Source organism: Peromyscus californicus, unplaced genomic scaffold (genome assembly GCF_007827085.1).
Source record: "Peromyscus californicus insignis strain IS unplaced genomic scaffold, ASM782708v3 Scaffold_8__1_contigs__length_139910024, whole genome shotgun sequence".
In the NCBI taxonomy this organism is placed as follows: domain Eukaryota; kingdom Metazoa; phylum Chordata; class Mammalia; order Rodentia; family Cricetidae; genus Peromyscus; species Peromyscus californicus.
The window spans coordinates 125,703,313-125,717,386 of record NW_026294606.1 but is presented as its reverse complement, the minus strand read 5'-3'; the positions used below and the strand labels follow the sequence as shown (position 1 = coordinate 125,717,386).

General features: G+C 41.5%; 1 protein-coding gene across 4 annotated transcripts in view; it reads left to right on the top strand.

Moving 5' to 3' along the window:
* Phkb (phosphorylase kinase regulatory subunit beta) overlaps window positions 1-14,074 on the top strand; it is a 207,849-nt gene that overhangs the window by 171,980 nt on the left and 21,795 nt on the right. For 3 of the 4 annotated variants that reach the window (XM_052729028.1, XM_052729031.1, XM_052729032.1), the window contains 3 exons: window positions 869-926; window positions 3,047-3,137; window positions 5,979-6,181. In XM_052729028.1, coding sequence (XP_052584988.1) covers window positions 869-926; window positions 3,047-3,137; window positions 5,979-6,181 — 352 coding nt within the window. Of the gene's footprint in view, window positions 1-868; window positions 927-1,814; window positions 1,906-3,046; window positions 3,138-5,978; window positions 6,182-14,074 lie in introns of all 4 variants that reach the window. The other variant, XM_052729030.1, reaches the window with a different exon arrangement.

Sequence of the window (14,074 nt, the reverse complement as noted above, 5' to 3'; positions counted from 1 at the left end):
TTTTATTTTGCAGCACTGGGAGTTGAATCTCAGCCTTGTGCATGCTAGGCAAATGCTCTGCACTGAGCTGCATCTCTAGCCCTGTTATTGCTCTTTCCTCTGAGGCAGCCTCACTAGCTTGTGCACACTATCTGTCCTTTGACCCTTTCCGTGGTCCAGGCAAGCTCTGCACTTGCAGTCCTCCAGCCTCAGCTGAGTGGCTTGGAATACAGCCTGCAGCACCAAGCCAGTGTTTGCAGGCATCCGTGGAACCTGGCTATATTTCATCTAATTTAAGACTGTAAAAATAAGTGATAGGAAATTTTAAAGATCTTTTTCCTTATCCTTACTAACTTTTGGTGCTCAATTCTGTCACATTGTTTCTTATTGACAAAACCAGTCCAGAGTGCTGAGCATATGTGAGCCATGGCCAAAGTGTGAGTCCTGGGGGGTGTGGGGGCTGACCACATGTGGGTCTTGGTCAAAGTGTGAATCCCAGGGGATGGCCTAAGTGTGCATCTTTGGGGTTGTTGCTGGATGATCACAGCTTCACATACTTAACAGTAACCCTTCACTGAAAAAAATAGGTATAGACCTAGTTGCCTAATTATTTTACTATGTTCTATTTTCTGTAGAAAGTTAAAATAATACTTGTATTTGCTTAAAAGTTTAGATTACATATTAGTTAAGAAAACAATTGAATTTTGAAAGCACTACCAAATCATAAAGGTGCTGGGACCACATGCTTCTTTTTTGGGATACATATTTAAACCAATTAGTTCAAAACAAAATGAAGATTTAAGAGTTTTTTGTTTATTTAAGGGAAATAAATGTTGTGTGTTTAATTAAAAGCTTTCTTCAATGAAGACTTTTCTTATCCTATGTCTAGGTACTGTGTCTGATCACATCGAGAGAGTGTATAGAAGAGCTGGCACCAAAAAGCTTTGGTTTGTATCGTTTCCTTGTTGTGTTTTCATTTTTGTATTGTTATATTCAGTACCTTAACGATAACAGTTGATTCTTACAGATGGTGCTCATCTTCATTTTGATGTTTAAGCTCTAAAGTTACAGCACCCTGCCTTCAGCCTTTGAAGGCTGTGTCACAGGACACTAAAGGAAGATCTCTGGGGATAAGAACCCTGCAGGGATTGAGTCTTCCCTCACTGGGATGGCAGGACCGGGATTCTGCTGTTCTGCACTATCCTGAGGAGGTTCTTTAGGGTCCATCTTATGTTTAGAAAATCTGTTCTATTGTTTTAGAAGACCATAAAAGACCATTTAATCCTAAGCAAAAATAATGAAAGATGACGATCTCATCACTTAAGTTGAAAGAGTCATGAATAAAGCTGTTTAAATTCACAATGAAGACAGTAGACCTAAATATGCAGCTCTGCGTTTTGATGCAATTAAGTCTCAAGTTGTTTCTTATGAAGCTCCCTTAATCTTAGTAAACCTCAGCTTTTTATTCTCTGAAATAAGGGGACTGGACAAAATAATTTCTAACTAAGTGCTACATCTCTGCTTTATGGTAACTGCACTCTTCCTACCTAGGGAAATAATAAGCACCCAGCTTAAATATTTCAATTTTCCACTGTAAGTTCTCAGTACAGTAAGACATGCAGTCAGTAGATGTTTTTATAGATTGTGGGTTTCTCATGTACCTATAGTATCATTTGCACTAGGCAAAACCAGTTCTTGCTTCTGCATTATACTGTGTCTTTGATAAAACACTAGTTAGCAAACATTTAGAAATGCTGACTGTTGTATTTAAACCATCGAGTTCCAGAAGCTTTATTTATTCTATTCTCCCTTTTATGGCTTTCCACTGCCCCCAGGCTGGCTGTGCGGTACGGGGCTGCATTTACCCAGAAATTTTCCTCCTCTATAGCCCCTCACATTACCACCTTTCTGGTGCATGGGAAACAGGTAACATGCTCAGAATTTGGGAAACTCAAGTTGCTTGATCTGTGTGGGTTTATCTGCATTCCGAGGGTTATATGCATCTTTTGGTGTTCAAGTATTTGGTAAAAGTGTCTCTCTAGGAATGGGAAGTATGTGTCTCACTAACTTGGTCAGCTATTGGCTTGATTTTCTACTAGTCTATTCATGTTGTAATTAAGAAATAGAAACGCTTGTTATAGGCCAATTTCTGTGGAGATCCTGAAATTTAAAAAAAAAATGGTTTTGATTTTACTTTCTCTAAATGTTCATATAAATTTTACTTTTGAGGGGAAATGTCTTATATTGCATGTGGTGTAATTTGGGGGGGTGTAAATCTGTTCTCTCTACATTCTAAGACTTTTTTCAGGGATGTAAAAATAGAAGTGTGAATTCCTTCCCCCAACAGTCTGTCTTTATCGAGAGAGAAAGTGAGGTTAATTCATTTCTGAAATTCACTACTGAATCTCCTAATCCAGGCATCTGATTATCCAGATATCAAAAGAAACACAGTTCAAGGCTAGAGAGAGATGGCCCAGTAGTTAAGAGCATACACTGTTCTTCCCAAGGATCCAGGCTTGGTTCCTGATATCTGGCAGCTAATGACCACTGGTAACTGGCTCCAGGGGTTTCAGGCTGCCTGTCTCTGCAGGCACCTGCACGCATATACACATGTGTACCCACAGTCACACACTCACACACACACACACACACACACACACACACACACACACATGATTTAAAAGAATATTTTAGAAAGAAATGTAGTATAATTGGTATAGGAGTCAGTCACAAGCATCGGTGATGCTTTCATTCATCTGTTGATGCAAAGCAGATGAATTCTTCCCCCTCTCATCCCAATTAAAAGAATAGTTAGGACCTCTTGGTTTTTTTCTTTCCCCTTTTTTTGATATTGATCTTGGCACCAGTGATGCATTTTGCCACAGCTTGGTGGCTGCAGTGAGGGTGAGACTGTCTTTCAAGGGTCAGGTCTAATGACAGTTTGTTTCTTCTCTATTATGTGAGGACCCAACTGTATATATTTTAAGTTTCCCCAAGTCAAGGGCACCATTCATTCATCATCTTTTCTGTTTGTGAAGATCTGGCCTGCTTTCTTCTTTGCCCTCAGGTCGGTTGTACGCCGTGCAGCAAGTCTTTTAAGTAAAGTAGTGGACAGCCTGGCCCCGTCCATTACTAATGTTTTAGTGCAGGGCAAGCAGGTAAGTATCTGTTTTCCACATCCCACTCCCAACAGTTTCTGCTTAGGACTCTTATGTCTGGCCTACCTTGATGGCACAGATGCTCACAAAGAGATTGCCAGTGGCTGGGGAGTTTCTTCAAAAGTCTTCTTTCCTCAAGCACAGTCCAAAAGCTGCAGAGCATTTAGTGGGCCATCTCATCTTTGTCCTGCACATTGGGCTCTCCTTTTCAGCCCCCATGTTTACTTGAGTGCAGATTCTGGTACAGAAATAGAATAGTGTCCCTAGTGGGCACTCAGACAGGTTTATGATGTGCAGAGCAGAAGCCAGGTGCATAGCAAAGCACACATTTTCCTTCCACTCCACCTGATCCCTCCCTTCCCAGTCCTTATAAATTCATGGATGCTCAAGAGAAGGCAGAGTCTACATGCCTGTACTGTTCCTCTCCCCTTCACACTCCAGGCCATGTCATCGCCTACTTCCTTCCTACCCACCAGGGTCAACTCTTTCACTTCTGCTCACAGACCCATCTATAGTTGGCACACTTTCTCTCTTTCCCCCTCCTTCCCTCCCTCTCTCCTCCCTCACCAGGCCTGTGTCTCTTTCCACAACCCTTGATAATAAATGGGTTGGCTTGAGCTGTGCATGTGAAGTCTGGTGCTACTGCTCATTTGCTGTAATCTCTGCTCATCTGGCTGATTCATTGTTTGATTAGCATGTAACCCTGTTTGCTTTCTGTCTCCCCTTTGGAAATGCATGCATTTATTGTGTGTTCCTGACAGCTAATCTAGGGATATAGAAAGCTGTAATAATAATGGAGTTCTTTAACTTTCCTCAATACCATCAACTAATTGCTCATATTTCAGGGCTCTTAATTAAAGCTGAAATAATTTCATTCAGAAATCCAGCTTTAGGGATATTGGAATAATGTTATTTATCTTCTCGTATGATGTTGTTTTCAACAATTAAAAATAATAACACTAATAAGAAATTACTGAGAGAAAGTTACTTTCCATATAGTTTATTCCATGCTCCACGTTAGGAGGTAAACTTTAAACCATTGTCGATGATTTGGCAAACCAAAGAATAGAAAGTCATTTACCTAGTACCTTTTAGTTTCAGGATCTTTATCTGTAGCCAGAGCCTGTGCTCTTGTCCAACACCATTGCATCTGTGAAAGAAGTTAGCCAGGCTTTGAGAAACATGTTTCTGCTTGGTTTAAATCCCCCATAGCACTGAAGTCTAGCTAATTCTCCTGCCTGTGCTCATGGGTTTTAGAGCTGTTGGCAGTTACTGGCCTGACACTAGAAGGGTGGGTTTGTCTTATCCATTCTGAACAATATCCATAAGAGGCTGCAGCCTGCCTTCAAGAGCCTGCTCCCACATTCCAGAAGCCTCAGAACCTGCCTTCCAGCTATGGCTGGACTATTGTCCACCAGACCAACACATCTCCCAGAGAAATATTCCCTTACTGCAAAGTGTGAGGCCAGATGCCAACAGCTCAGCCTAATGACCAGATGCAGGTAGTTTCTTCTTCAACTGGTTCTCATCTCTTCATAGACAGAGTAATGGAAATAAAGCAAAGTGTGCATTTGCTCATTTATAAGATCTGCTCCAGCCTGAAGTAGTGTGGTTTCCTCAAATGACTTGTAAATTGTCTCAAGCTTTCTTGGCTAAAAGTAGTTTAGTCTCATTATCTCTAGGAGCCAATAATGTACCTCTGTTTTCTTTACATGATGACATTTTAATCAAAGTAATCATACTCATATTTACTGGTTGGTGTCATTAATGTTTGCTAAATCAGTAGTTCTTAGAGGTTACTTGGTTCAAATATACACATTTATATATATATATATATATATATATATATATATATATATATGTATTTATGTATGTATTATCTAAAGCTCAGGCTGGCTCCAGATTCATTATCCTCTTGCCTCAGCTTCCAAGAGAATTGATTTGAGATGTTTGCCACTATACCAAGCCAGTTCTTTCTTTTAGTCCAGTACAACATTAGATCACGAGACCATGTTCTGCTCCTTATCCCTCATCTCTAAAAGCACATGTCTTTGAGATGCTGTTGCTTTTCCTGCCTTGTACAGTTAGGAGCTGTATGCAGAAGAGATGAGAAGTAGTGATGACAAGGAAGCAGGAGCTGCAGAGCCTCTGAGAAGCAGCTGGCCAAGAAAGAGGAGAGGTGTAGGCATTCTCTGCCAGCTCTATCAGCACTTTCTGCTCTGAGTTTTCTTTGTCATTTCCTTCTGAGCTTTTTTCCTTTGGCAGGCTTGAGGGCAGCCAATCCCTTCATTCCATAGGTGAGCCATCTAGTACCATGGATCGTCACCCTCCATATATACCTCACATTATTTCAGGATCAGTGAAGGCTACACAAAAACAGCATGGCCTTCCTCCTGACTCTGGAAAGGTTGAAATGTTTTTATAGAGCAGAAGGTTCTAGTTGAGAAACCGTAAAAAATAGATCTCCCAAATGCTGAACTATGTAGTAAAATACAACTATCGAATGTATTCTGGTTCCTCTAGGGACTTTCTAGCACTAACACTGCCCTCCCCCACAAATTAATAGTTATTTATATCTACTCAGCCTTCACTCCCCTTAGACCCTCATCTGCCCTTACATTTTAGACTAAACTCTGAACCATCATGGACCTCAGGGAGAGTCATCTTTGAAAGCCATTTTAATAAATATCAGAAACAGTTATCCTTCTAACTCCTTAGCTTGCATAGAGCAATTTCAGCCTGCCAGTCATCCTGAACCTTGAATTTTTTTCCTGTTTTTTTTTTTTTTTTTTTTTTTTTTGTAGCTAGGAATTTGTTAACAGTACAATCTGGCACTTACAGGTAACTTTGGGTGCCTTTGGACATGAAGAGGAGGTCATCTCTAATCCACTGTCTCCAAGAGTGATTAAGAACATCATCTATTATAAATGTAATACCCACGATGAAAGGGAGGCAGTCATTCAGCAAGAACTGGTCATCCATATCGGCTGGATCATCTCCAACAGCCCTGAGTTGTTCAGTGGCATGCTTAAAATACGAATTGGGTAAGTGCTTTGATGTGCATAGAGACTATTCAGTGGTCCTCCAGCAGACCAGACTGCACGTGTAAACCAGCATCTATATCTAGAGATACTTGGGACTGTGCCTCTTTCTTCCATCCTGTGAGAGTAGTATCTTGTGGTGTGAAGAAGTGTATTCCAGTGGCCTAAAAGAATCCACATCTGTATTTACTGCCCAAGTAAAACATAGCAGTGCAATCAAACTCCAAGGACTTCAGCAGCCATATCACGTAAAAATAAGTAAGTAAACAAATACTTGTCAAAATTCTTAAAAAAAAAATGGATGAGCAATGACAGAAAAATGATATTCCAGCAAAACTATGTCAGGAGACATAACCCAGTAAGAAATTGGCATTTTAAGAATGTTCTGTATCTGTTTTCTACCAAAATCTAGTGTTGGATTGTTGCTATTGTAAACTTGGGTAAAAAACTGAAAGTAAGGCACTGGCGGTTCCAGATGTCCCAAACCTAGAGTTTGTGGGGAAGCATGAGTAGGGTGACAAGCTCGGTGGCCCTGGGAGGGTGCTAGGCCTCCCCAGCCTTGCTCCACATCAGCCTCAGTGCCCCAGGTGAGGAGGAAATGCTTCAAAAGCCATGGCCCATGAAGTGTATTATAAGTGGCATATAAATATGCCCTTATCCAAAACACTCAGATCATATCCAAGCATGTAGAGAAACAAATTGTTGGAAAGAATGTGTACTCACTATTTGGCGAGTGCAAATGCATGGGTATGTAAGTATGAATAAGAACACTGTTTCTGCTCTACTTGACCCTGAATTGTTGATAAAAAATCTTTGCAGTTTCTCATATCAATTTCTCCTTGATTTAAGCAATTTTTTATCTTCACTCGTGTGTGTGTGTGTGTGTGTGTGTGTGTGTGTGTGTGTGTGTGTGTGTGTAAGAGAGAGAGAGAAGTCTCCCCATTTCACCATGTAGGTCTCAGGGATTGAGCTGAGGTTGTCGGGCTTGGTGGCAAGTGCCTTTATAATATGTCTTCCTTTGTGTCACTTATTGCTTTCCAACTTTTTAATTTTATTTCCGACGTCTGCCAAAGTGTAGACAATAATGTGTTAATAACTACTTGTCCATACTGTCTGCAACGCCATGAATACACTGTTAGTATCAGTTCTTTGCCTGTGATTAGGTGGATCACAAGGACCTGTAGCTTACTCCTGCTACCCAGAATCATGGGAAAGTATGGTATTGCACATCACTAGTTCAGATAACGATTTGAAGTATGGTTGCCATTAAACTCAGGTTGATTTCACATGATCATGAAGCTATAAAATGAGAAAGTCCAAGGTTTTAAGGAAACATAAAAAAATGAAACTTTACACCTTTACTTGTGAGACAAGAAATGCAAATGGTTTGAAACTAATTCTAAGTCCCTTACATACTCCAAGAGATAGAGTAAGGTGGTCTGAAAAGTTGGAGTTCTTGGAGCAAGTTGTTCCCTCTTTGTAACATTGGAAATTACCTCTGGCAAAGGAGAGTTTCATCATGTTAACCACACGTAAATTAAACAAAACAAAACAAAAATGTAAAATACAAATCTTTTTACTTGCTGATAGATCCATACTGGCTTAATCAAATTAAGAAGAGCTTAAAATGATTTATCTGATCATACTTTCAAGGTCACTATTTGCACTTTGAAGCAGTAGTTTCCTGGAAACCATGCTTTGCCTTTATCTTTTTGTACATCTAGGGTAGATGTAAATTACTGATTAGTGAATATGCACTAGCCCTGTGGGCCATTTAGTAAGTGCAGCAAGGGGAAAGATGACAGGCTATAAGTGAGTAGAGAGTTGCTGTTCATCTTCCCTAAGGAGCCCTTAGATCCCCTGTGGTCAGACTGTTCTTGCCATCTGCTCCACCTCTCTAGATAGCAACTTGTGTCACTTGGGAAGACTTGAGCCTGAATCCTAGTTCTGCAGCCATATCATGAGACTATCTTGGACTTGTAAGTTACTCTTCTTGTTCTCAGAGAGAGAGACATAATGCCTACTGGAGCCCACCTTCTGAATCCCTGGGATAAATCATAAGATCCTTTCAAAACCTCCACTTTACAGACAAGCCATCAGAAATGAATGAAATTAAGTAATTTGCCCATGGCCATAGAATCAGGATTGGAAACTGGTGTAGATGCTTCGGAGTCACTGCTTTGGCTCACTCTAGAAAAGGAATTTGAAGATAGTTTGCAGCATCATAACTGAGATGTTTGTTAAGTTGAGCTCCTTGTGACATTTGGAAAACAGGTTCCCCTGGGGAATTCCTTTGAAGCACTACAAATCTCAAGAATCCAAAGGCAAAACATCCCCAACTATAAAACACCCCCAACCACCTCCCCCTCAAACACATTGTAGACACAGACTTCTGGATCTAGCTTTAGAGAAGCCTTGTACTCTCACTAGAGACGGTCACCCTGGAAGTGGAGTCCTTTTCAGCCTAGAATCCTCCCTTAGGGTCTGGTAGAATGACCCCCAAAGCATTTCATACAGAAACTCAGAATCCCAACAGGATTATCTGCTTTTATCTGGCACGGTCCAAACTCCCATTTCCTGATTGGATCTCATGAAACATGTCCAATCCTGAAGCCTTCCCCATGCCTGTGCCCACAGTGATCATTCATGACATTCATACAAAGGTTTTAGAATGCTTTTTCTGTAATAGTTATTCAGTCTGTGGACCTTATGAGATGCCCCCTCTCAAGAGTAAAAGACTATATTATGCAGAACAGAGTGCTCAACCTCAAAGTAAATAAGAGTGTATTCTAAGCCAAAATATGAGTGAGTGTCTGTGGTCCAGGAACATGGATTCAGGTTGCCCTGAATAGCACCATGAACAGAGAGAGGTATATTAATTTTCTGTAGAACAAAAGAAAGTCATAAATCAGCATATTTGCCAAATATAATGGTAGGGGCCACCAAGCAGACAGGTGACAACAGAGCTAGGAAAGCTCTGTTGTGGGTTCCAAGTGACATCTGATAATACTCTTCACTTGTGGATTGGTGGAAGGTTAGTTTGTCAAGAATGGAGGCTGTTAAAGACTACTGGGGTCCAGCCCCTAATAGTCTTTTTTTACAGGGTCCAGGGAAGAATCTATCAACCAACTGAGAATCTATTCTTAAGGTTGGCAAATCAATCTATGCACACAAAGCTCATTATTCCATTTTCTTTATTCCTCTACCAGTCTCTAGCTTTACAATTATATAGCCAAGCAGTTGCAAACCTCCCCCTCCAGCCAGGTCACCAAGCCTGAATTCCTGTAAGGTCATAAAGGCAGGTAAGAATTTTTCTGCGGCAGTGACTGTCGGGCTTTCTTTTACACTCTGAAAAGGGAGTGGTTAAAGGAGGAGGTCAACAGAGAGCTAATGATTGGTTAGTATATTAAAAAGAGAATTTATGTGCTCAATCTACATTCCTAGGAGTGGTTAGGTAAGAAGTTAGGGGTCTATAAAGTTAGTAAGGATGTAAGAAAGGAGGGTCCGAGCTAAATTGTGACAAGCTATTACTTAAGGTCCACCTGACCTAGGCGGTGTCTCCGTGTGGAATTTACCTTAAATCAGGAGACTAGCATGTGGTGGTCTGGACTGTTATTTCTGTTTGTCCTTGAAAGTGGCTAAGAGAGATATCTGATTCCTGTGCTGAAAGGGGAGAAACGGGTGGGCTGGGGGGAAGGAAGCCTTTCCTGAGGCTGTTCTCCAAATACCTCGAATGTATATGTCCAAAGAGTGATCAGTCCACACTGTTAGCAATTCTTAGAGAAAAATCAGTTGGGAAAACTATGAAGGCACACATGATTTTCATAACAGAAGACAGCTGATATATAACAAGCCAAATAACACCAAATGCTCCTTGGTATTTGTCTTCCTCTGGAGGAATCCCTTGATCCCTTCAGGTAGTGGCTTTGCCATAACCAGCTGAGTTCTTATGATATATTCCTGCAGCCCATAGCAGGAGGCCAAAGCTGGGTGTGGTGGCACTTGTGGAGGCAAAGGCAGGCAGATCTCTGTGAATTCAAGGCCAGCTAGAGCTACACAGTGAGACCCTGTCTCAGAACAAAAACAATAACAAGAATGGGTTCTAAAGAGGGTGAGAGGAACAGCCATGGACAATGAGTAGCTTTGGATCTGCAAGGTCTCACTGTCCACACCAGGGAGTTCTGCAAGGTCTAACTACCCACATCAGGGAGTTCTGCAAGGTCTAACTACCCACACCAGGGAGTTCTGCAAGGTCTAACTACCCACATCAGGGAGTTCTGCAAGGTCTAACTACCCACATCAGGGAGTTCTGCAAGGTCTAACTACCCACATCAGGGAGTTCTGCAAGGTCTAACTACCCACATCAGGGAGTTCTGCAAGGTCTAACTACCCACATCAGGGAGTTCTGCAAGGTCTAACTACCCACATCAGGGAGTTCTGCAAGGTCTAACTACCCACATCAGGAAGTTCTGCAAGGTCTCACTGTCCACACCAAGGAGTTCTGCAAGGTCTCACTGTCCACATCAGGAAGTTCTGATCCATGGCCCTGCCAGACTCTTCAGGATGGGTGACGTTTTCCTCCCTAGGACTCCAGTTTACATATGTTTGTCTGCTAGAGTCTTCACACAGGTGACATTTTTCTCTCTGGGATTCCAGTTTACATATTCTCTCTTTACATATTCTTCTTATATTTACCTCATACTTAGTAAGTTTTTACTAAGATCTCTACTCCTTAAGATGACACCCCACTGCCCCCTCCCCAGCACGCCTTGAATGGTTGCCTACTGGCAGGAGCAAACACATATTCCATATGTTTCGATATGAAAGGTTATCTTTAATCAGTCCCTGGAACATTTTTAATTGGCTAAAAATTGGTGAACAAATTATTCGCACAGTTTTTGAAGGCCAAATTGTTTGTGAATTGTTGAACCTGTAGCTGCTTCTAAGATATTCATTACTGTAATATTTTTTTTAAGTTGGGAAATTAAAAGAAAGTAGTTTTGATTTCTTTTTTTTAATTCTTTAGGTGATGACAGCATCTCAGGTGTTCGTTCTTGTCTGAATTTTTTCAATTATTATTTTCTTTTAGTGTTAGTTATAATTAGACATTAACTGGTCAGATTTTTATATCATATTCTTCTTGAAATGCCGGCATTCACTAGGCTGGACTGAATGCACATGCTTTAATCGTGTTACTTCTTATCCTCAGTTCCCACATGCTGCCTACACTTTTATCTTTGCTTCAACCTTGCTGAGTCTTTTTCAAGGTTTCTTGATTTGCATCACACATTGCCCCAGCTGCTCTTTAAACCAGGAGCCCAGTGTTTTCTCCTCTCTCCAAGGCTAATCCTGCCAGTGAGGTGTCTTCAACTTTACTGTGAGCAGAATCAGCCTGCTCACAGGAATGTTACCCCAACCTTATAATGATTTGATTTGCTGTCTCATTATTGATTTGTGTGCCAGCTTTCATGTTGAAATAGATCAAGTTCCTGACAGGCCATTACTGTAAAGACCTGCAATCAACTGCTCTCTACTGTAGGCCTGTCAGTCAGGCTTTAATAGGAGAAACCCCTGGGGATGCATGCTATCAGGCCTTTCTCAGCTCTGCCTTTCATGTTGCCTTGGCATTCTGTAACCAACTATGACCCAGATAAATCCTTTCCGATGCCCAAGACGGCCTCTGTAGATCACATATTTGGTGCTCAGAGAAGGCCACTAGTGTCAAAGATACAGACTTCAGCATTGCTGGGGCAATACAGAAGAGAGTTGGTGATTACAGCCCCAAGTTCATTAGCTTCATTTTGATACCTTTGTCTTGAAGGACGTTTGATGGGGGGTGAGAAAGTGGGGTAACGGCTGTCCCACCTCTATTCTGTCGATGAGGTTTGGGACAAGGGGGTGAGTCATGGTGTTCCAGTTCTGTAACTGGAGGCTCAGTTGCTTCATCAAACTGTCACACTTCCCGTGTTAGTGTCAGTCAAGCCAAAAGTCCTCCCTTGCAACTTCCCCACTTCCTGTTCCATGGCGTCTTAGACATCTTGGGCTGCCATAGTAAAATCTCACAGGTAAGGTGATGTAGTGGGTAGCCATTCCAGCTTTGATCTGGAAGTTCCAACCCCCATTGAGACTTCGGCAACTGTCACGCCTACAAGGCGGGGCGAAAGGAGGCGCCTGGGGACCTGAGATCTGGATCGGCGGGCTCGCTCTCTGTTGCGGGACCCTGGACTGGAGAGGTGTACCAAGCAGAGCTCCAGAGAACACCGCTGGACTGCGATACACCTTCCCCAGACTCCGCGACCTACCTATCCCTTAATTTGTAAGTTACGACATTAAATAAATCTCCTTTTATCTACGTGGAGTGGCCTTAATAATTTCACCAATAAGGTGACTCAAATAGTCAAATTTTATTTTCTCTGGAGTTCAAGGTCCTGATATTAGCTGGTTTGGCTCTGGTGAAGAGACTCCCTGTGGGCGGCTGCTCTCTGTTGATGTTGCTTTGATCTCAACTAACCCTAGTACTTTCCAAAGGCCCTGGCTCCACATATGCTCCCACTGGGACCAGGGCTTCAAGACAGGGATTTGGAAGGGACAGTGTTACAGCTTAGTGAATAGCATGGTTTAGGAAGCTGATTATGTGGACAGTCATTCTTTTCGTTGTTGAACCACAGATATCAGTCTTTATTCTCTTGAGATAATATACAAATAATTGCTAAAATTGTTTCTTGCCCAGGATCAGGACTATTATTTGTGGCTTGTGTTATCAGAAAGTGTCAGCTGTCTAGTTTGAGCAGTATCAATTACCTGCACTTTTTTCGCTGTCATTCCTTGATGAATGCCATGCTATTAAATAAAATATTGACACATAAAATGGTGTTCTTACCTAACTCACCACAGGAGAGTTTTCAGAGGGTAAACCTGTTATCGGGACAGTTCTGGAGTAGTCCTCCAGCGGTCCTGAGGGAGGACATTGTCATCCTCTACCGACTGTGAAATGTCTGAAGGTTGATTAGTCAGTCGTGTGTGTCTGCCACTTTCTCATTTGCTTATTGGCAAATTGAACGTGTCTCTGGTTCTTCAGACAGCGGTCCAAGGATAACCATCATTCTCTTGACCTCCCACATTTCTTCCTTTCTTTCTCCCATTTTGGGAATTAAATGCTTTTATTACTGGAATTGCCACATCGTTTGTGACCTTGGCAATGAGAATGAAGGCCAGAAGTAGAGTCACCTGTGGACTTTATAACTATTACTAGTCCTGGATAAAAATGTGTCTTGATTTTCTCCTTGATTATTCCTTTCCCATTGGCATTTGATTGTTATAATGACACTGGGTCAAAATCTCCTGATCTTCACAGTGTCACTGCTGGGTAATTTGCTTTCCTTGAGTCTCTGACACCTTCTGTAGTACTTTATATGTAATGTTTTCTGTTTTTATTTTAGTCTTTCCAAAGTTTTAACGATATAAAGAAATTAGCATTTACTAACATTTTTGTGATTCTTTAGACTTTCCAAAGACCTTTTTAAATACATATGGCTTTATTTATTCTGCAGTGTAATATGTTATTTGAGAAATAGTAATATCCCATTTGAAAAGTAACTCAACAGTGGGGCACAGTTGGTAAGTGATGAATTTTGGGTTATTGTTTTAGTTTTCATTATGTAACTGGAGTTTTTAATTGGGGCTGGCTTATAGTTCAGAGGTCTAGTCCATTATCATCATGGTGGGAACCATGGCAGCATGCAAGCAGACATAGTGCTGGAGAAGGAGCTAAGAGTCCTACATTTTGATTCACAGGCAACAGGAAGTGATCTGAGACACATGTCCTCCAAAAGTGCCACACCTAACCCAACAAGGACACTCCTCCTAATTGTGCCACTCTCTACGAGTTTATGGGGG